Source organism: Cynara cardunculus (genome assembly GCF_001531365.2).
Source record: "Cynara cardunculus var. scolymus isolate 2C chromosome LG 1, CcrdV1, whole genome shotgun sequence".
NCBI classification, from domain to species: Eukaryota; Viridiplantae; Streptophyta; class Magnoliopsida; order Asterales; family Asteraceae; genus Cynara; species Cynara cardunculus.
The window spans coordinates 48380620-48388075 of NC_037528.1; the positions used below are offsets into that span (position 1 = coordinate 48380620).

At 30.1% G+C, this 7456-nt stretch overlaps 1 protein-coding gene across 1 annotated transcript; it reads left to right on the plus strand.

Annotated features, from left to right (window-relative positions):
* The first annotated feature begins 5017 nt into the window (after positions 1-5017).
* Positions 5018-6795, plus strand: LOC112515600 (transcription factor MYB30-like). Its single transcript, XM_025122503.1, has 3 exons — positions 5018-5267; positions 5386-5515; positions 6261-6795. Exons 1-3 carry the CDS (start codon positions 5135-5137, stop codon positions 6715-6717), a joined length of 720 nt encoding a protein of 239 aa, XP_024978271.1. The 5' UTR covers positions 5018-5134; the 3' UTR covers positions 6718-6795.
* Positions 6796-7456: the final 661 nt, after the last annotated feature.

Below are 7456 nucleotides of genomic sequence, written 5' to 3' on the forward strand. Positions count from 1 at the left end.
GCGAGGAAGAAGAGATAAATGCAACACCTTGGGGTCCCCAAGACAGTGAGTACATGACTAATTTGCGTAATGAGATTGCAAATCAACTGGTGTTAAATGCTTCAAATTAGATATTGTAATCAAAATATTGGGTTTGAAGTTGTGTTTCATGTGATGTTTTGTTATGCCAAGACTTGAACAAACATTGTCATGCTTGTTTGGATTGATATAATATTATGTATTGGCTTGGACTATTAATTATTTTCTATTTTTCATTTATAAATTTCCTTCAGAACTGTTGTCAAACGTTAATTTTCATTAAACACAAGACTGGGGGTAAATTGGTAATTTTATGTTATTCAGACTGTTCATTCAGAACAATTTCCAAACAACCTTTTTCTACCTGACACTAAATCATACAGAGTCTCTTAATCATCCTGACCACTTAATCATCTTGCACTAAATCATTCAGCAACTGTCAAACGGCCCCTTAATCATACTACATCAAACCATTCAACAATTGTCAAATAATCTCTTATAGTCATATAAAAAACAAATACTTTTAAAACAACATTAAAATTGGTACAAATTAACTTAAAGCTTAAGAAATATATATTATATTATTTAAATGACTTATACAACTTTTATGTGATGACTTTACTTTACACCTTTTTATTTATAAAATTAATATTTTTTTCTTTCATATATATTGAATTATTATTTGCTTATATATATTATATTATAAAGTATTTAATAAAAACTCTTAAAATAATTTTTTGTGCATGAAGTACTGTTTATTGATACATATTACTTAAAAATCAAAATTACAAGTAAATTTTACGTAAATACAACTTATTAAAGTTTAATGTTTGAATTTGTGTTAACTAACTGTAGATAAACATAATCAAATAGAGGATAAACATCTCATTCCAAATATAAAAAATTTAAAATATAATCAGGATAATCATTGAGTTCTAACAAAATACTTAATTATTATCTTTATAAAAAAATTATACTATTAAACTAAAAAAATGAATCAAAGATATACACAAAAAAGAAGAAATAAATTTTAAAGTCATTTTGGTACTAATATCAATATTTTTTTTCAATTTATTATAACATCGACCGAGACACAAAAAAATGAAACATTAAAATCGGAGATATATCTTGCTGCATTGTGCGAGTTCCATTCTTTTATATATATATATATATATATATATATATATGAGCGATCAAATGTAAAACACTCAATTTGTACAAACCGTGCAAACCTCATTCAACCAATCATAATTTTTCTTTTTGTTTATTTTTTTGTAATTATGAGAGGTTGATTAATCATTTTTATTGTGGAGGGTGTTAATCATGGATATTATCATCTTCATTATTTTAATTTTAGAGAAATACATGAAACAAATTCATTAAAATTTCATTAAGTATTATATGAAACAATTTCATAACCATATACGAAACAATTTCGTCAAAAAAGTATTATATGAAACAATTTCACAAGATTAAACAATTTCATGAAAAAAAATTCATAAGATTAAACAATAAAATCGGCGGATAAATGTGGTTTGCATAGTTTGTACAAATTTGATTGGTTTGTATTTGATCGATCATCTCTCTTTTTACATGTTAAGTATAAAATTTACTTTTTTATGTATTAAATAGTAAAATTTATTTATTTTAATTAAAATTGAAAAAAAACGATTTTTTTATGAATGACGAACCTTAAACATATAAATAATATTAAATTCACATTTAAAAATTTCACTTCCTAAAAAATTGAAGTTGATTTGGACTACAAGAATTCTTTTAGAAGACTTCTCCTTCTCGTCATTGTTTAATGTAGAATTCGTAGAAATTTATATTATTAAAATATTTAATTTTTATTTTTAATTATGATATAAACCACTAATTATTTTTAAAATTACAATAAAAACTATTATGACTAAAACAAGACTTAGGGGCCGTATACCCAATTGCTTACCCGGTAAACGTTTATCGGTAGGAGTCAACACTATGATTTATTTTGGTGCGTAAGATTTTAGTATATCAAAACATATCGAATGCAACAATTTACTGGGTAGGCGCTTACCTGGGTAAGAGTCGTCATCTTCACTTACCGGATAAGACTCTCCATCATTCTCATCGCTCTTACCCGGTAAGATTCTTGGTCCTTCTCATGTTCATCCGATGAGGAAATTTATCCGGTAAGCACTTACCAAGTAAGTGTTTAGTAAACGTCCCCTTAGTATACACCAATTACAATTTTAATAAATATAAATTAAAGCAAGAAAATAAATAAATAAAAGTATTAACCTATGAACAAATCTTTACCATACTAACCGTAAAAAAACTAAGGATGATGATTTACCTCAACCCAATAGAGAACCCGACTCATTCGATCCGACGGGGACAAGGATTCCCGCTAAAACGGGTCTCGGGGCCGAGGATCATCAATAGACTCAAACCGGGGTTGGGGTCGAGGTCGGGTATTGTAGCCTCCTGACTTGCCCCATACCCGTTACACAATTTTATTAATATATTTTATATAATATGTGTATATATATTATTTATTTTCTAAAATTAGGTCTTGACCGGTTACGAGGATCGGGCTTTGACCAAAAAATAAACCAGGGACGGGATGTTAATTCCAGTACCCATCGAGGACCGAGGCCGGGGGCTGTTACTAAAAACCGAAGTCGGGGATTACAAAACCCATCCCATCCCATCCCTGTTGCCATGTCTATAAAAAGCTGTAAATTTATAAACAAACATCTTCAACAGATTTTTTTTATATGGAAAGAATGAGATAATAAGGATTCTGGACAAGTTCATGTTCGAACAGGTTTTACACAACTTTTTCTCTAAAATGGAGAAAGTATGAGAGTCAGTGTGAAAATTTTCAAATTTAAAGAACTTTTTAGGAATGATTACGTCGGAAAATTAATATTTTATACTTATATTTCAACCCGTAGAAGACTTTGGGATTAAATATTTAGAAAAAAAAATATTTTTTAAAGCAGGGTCCTTGTGGTTTACAATTTATTAATTTATCTCTCAACTATAATCAGTTTTAGGGGCCGTTTACCAAACGCTTACCCAGGTAAGCGCTTACCAAGTCACATTATCTTACCAAATAAATATGATAAGAACCAAGAATCTTACCCGGTAAGAGCGAGACAAGGACCAAAAGTCTTATCCGGTAAGTAAGGGCGACGACTCTTACCATGGTAAGCGCTTACCAAGTAAATTGTTGCGTACGATGTCATTTTGGTGAACTAAAATCTTACCCGGTAAGGAAACGATAGTGTAAAATTTTACCGATAAGCACTTACCGGATAAGTGTTTGGTAAACGGCCCCTTAGTGTATATTAAGTAGTTGAAGTAAATTAGTTAATTTTTATTTTTTTATATCTATTTAATTACAATAATTTTTTGTGTATATTAATTAAAACGAGGGACCAAATATGTTAGAAAATTGAAAGTATAGGAAGGGACCAGATCTGTTTTTAAAATGAAAGTTGATGGAGAGGAAAGGTTAATTGACTAAACTACCCCTCACTAACGTCACTCTAATTGACGGTGTTATTTGGAGGCTCCACATCCGTTAAAAAAATAAAACCATAGGGATGCTCTTAGTTAAAAATTCTTTTCAAGTACCTTACCCGTTAATTAATGTAAAGCATAGGGACCAAACTTGCATTTAACTCAATATTTTATCATATTTATAGAATATTTTAATAATATAATCAATGTTTTTATCTGTAAAATATAAAATCATTGGAACTGATTGCTATTTTTTTTTAAAGATTTTGAATTTTGATTCTTTATTTTGGAGAACTTTAAAGAATCTGTTAGAGACACTTTAAGGTTACAAATCTCGATTTTTGTCAATACAAGATCAATTGTCATATAAATAGTATACGTTTTTAATCAATACTAATATATGTATATATATATATATGTATCTATACAGGGGAATGATAAAATTAAAACCACTTAATTTGTAAAAACTTCATTCCACCAATCATAATTTTTCTTTTTGTTCCTTTTTTTTGTAATTATAAGAGGTTGATTAATCATTTTTATTGTGGAGGATGTTAATCATGGATATTATCATCTTCATTATTTTAATTTTAGAGAAATACATGAAACAATTTCATTACAATTTCATTAATTAGTATATGAAACAATTTCATAATCATATATAAAACAACTTCATCAAAAAGAGTATTATATGAAACAATTTCACAAGATTAAACAATTTCATGAAAAAATTTCATAAGATTACGACATATGAGAGTAGTTTTTACGGTTTTTACAAATTGGAGTGGTTTTCATTTGATCGCTCCTCTCTCTCTCTCTCTCTCTCTATATATATATATATATATGTGTGTGTGTGTGTGTGTGTGTGTAGATGAGGTTTACTTTGCAAACCATATTATTTGTACAAACCGTACAAACATCATTCAACCAATCATAATTTTTCATTTTATTCATTTTTTTGTAATTATGAGATGTTGATTAATCATTTTTATTGTGGAGGGTGTTATTCATTGGATATTATCATCTTCATTACTTTAATTTTAAAAAAATAGATGAAATTTCATTAAAATTTCATCAAGTATTGTATGAAACAATTTCATGATTAAGTATCATATGAAACAATTTCATAACCATATATGAAATAACTTAATCAAAAAAAGTGTTATATATAACAAATTCATGAAAAAAATTTCATAAGATTAAACAATAAAATCGACGAATTAAGATGATTTACACGGTTTATACAAATTAGATGATTTGCATTTGATCGGTCATATATATATATATATCTATATATATATATATATGTATTGGTTAAAATTTGGATTAGAAATTCAAAAAGAAGTGTTAATCATGCAAAAAAGACCAAAAACAAAGAGAAACCCTTTACCAGGAAGTTTCCTCTCGAGTCTTGACCATAGAAAAAGACCATAAAGGCTCATTCAACTACTACTATATAAACCAAACTACTTTCTATTTCTTCAATAATTTCTGAATCCAATCTAGTTTTCTATATATTATCAACTTACTGATTGGTAAGAAGTCCGAAATCGACCTTTACAGGTGCGAAAGTTTCGTCGTCGGTTTATTATTGACGTAAGTTATGAAAGTCTCGAAGTGGGATATGCGGTCAGGTTTAAATAAAGGTGCATGGAGTGTAGAAGAAGATCGAAAGTTAACAGCTTATATCCAGAAATATGGTATCTGGAACTGGTCTAAGATGCCTCCATATGCTGGTAAGTTACTAACTCTCTGTTCAGTATAACGATATTGATCGCAGGATTTAAAAACCTGTCAAAAGTAGAAGAAGACTGTATCATATTTAATATGATTGTACTTTTTTACTGGTTTTAGGTCTTTTGAGATCTGGGAAAAGTTGCAGGTTAAGATGGATGAATTATTTGAAGCCGAACATCAAACGAGGGAACTTCACGGTGGAAGAGGAAAAAATGATACTTCATTACCATTCGATTCTTGGAAACAAGTAATGCATTCAACTAAACTCGTACTTTCGCTGTATCTTATTTATGATATTCTAAAACTTCGTTAAGCAGTGAAACAGTAACTCGTAATGAATTAAATTTTATTTTTAAATTAATTTTTTAACTTAAATTTAATTACTTTTCTAAAGTCTCAATTTTTACCTTTGGATTTCTTATTGATTTATAATAAGGAAATTAATTAAAATAGTCATTTTCAGATGTTTATTTCATCTCTTAGTTATTTCTCTCCTAAAATTATCAAAATGTCATTAAGTTTGTAATTTTCGGGGTCAGAGTGTAAACAATAAGCACTGAGTTTTATAGTTTTTATTTATTTATTAACCTGGATATCCAACCCGCTATGCGAGCCGACTAATCCCAGGGCAACCACCTGCTTTGCAGGTAGCCCGGAGTCACCGCATTTGGACCTCCGTGGCCACAAGAGAATTTTTGTTCCTTCTTGGATTTGAACCCGGGACCTCCAGACACTTTTGACCTTTGGAACCAAGCTCAAACCAATTAAGCACCATTCTTGTGGTTCAAATATAGTTTCTCAAAATAGTAACCGAATAAAATGATGTTGCATTTTCATGCATTTCGGCCAATGTCCAATTGTTGCATAAATGGAATAAAAACTAACCATATTCACAATTTAACGACAACGTTTATTTCTTTGTTCTATATTAGTTGTCGTAACGTGATATTCAAACGTCGAACTAGTTTTTTACAAAATTATGTTTATTATAGATGGTCAGCGATAGCAACAAAGTTACCTGGAAGAACAGACAATGAGATCAAAAACCATTGGCACACCCGTATCAAGAAACAAGTCTGTCACAAGAAACAAGTTCGTCACAAGAAACAAGAGATTGAAGTTCAACTGCCAGAAACAAAACCCGTAGATTTGGTGACATCAAATCATTACACCGAAAGTTCAGTGGAGTCTCTTGATCACTTCCTCTCGAGTATGTCAGATGACCATAGCACATCATCGTACATCTTTGATACAAGTTCTAGATTTGAATCTAGGGTCGAGTTTCAAACTGGTTATAATATGAGTTCTCCTGGAACAATTGAAGACGTTGAAGGCTTTTGGCAACAACTTTGCTGTAATAATGGGGACTTCGACTTCGACCTCCAAAGTCTTCTCGAGGATACATGTTCTAATGAGTCCATTGGTTGCTATAGTTTGCACGATGTTTAAGTTGTGTAATGATTAGTTAGGTTTGTTCGAATTATTGAATTTTCGTTAGAGTAATTTAAATGGTTTGATTGTTGGGTCATTGACCAGCATCTTCCTAAATCGAAACGTGGCGCTGGCTGCTACGCTATAAAAAAATAAGTTGCACCTTCTCCACCAGCAATTACTTTTGGCGTAGTGGTAAGCGCTTGGATCCTAACAATATCAATCAGATATCTTTAAGGGGTTAATCTAACTAAATTTTCTAATTTTGAGCCTATCTTTTGATTGTGTTTGGTAAATTTATCGAGCATGTGTCTGATATTTTGCTAACGAATTCCATGAGAACCGAGTTCACTATCATATTTACTTGAACTGTACAAAAAGGGTTAACTGTATTACCAATATACCACCAAAACTTCATTTTGTGCTAATCTGTAACATCTCAGGCACAAAGCAGTAAATTGGTTCAATAACTTTTAAATCAACTGATAATAATGGTGGAAGTTAACAGTAATCTGTAACTTAAGGCTTATAGGTGTTCAAACATCTCACACTCTATCAGTATGTAATGAGTTGTCACAAAAAGATGCTTGAGCCTAATTCACTACAGCTCGATGTGTTATTTATGACACCTCAAGCATGCAGCAAAAAACACGTTAAACAACTTTTAAATCAACTTAAATTATGACAAGAGTTGTTAATACCTTAAGACTGAAAGCTTATATGGAGTGGTTGTGAGATAATATATATACATAAGGCG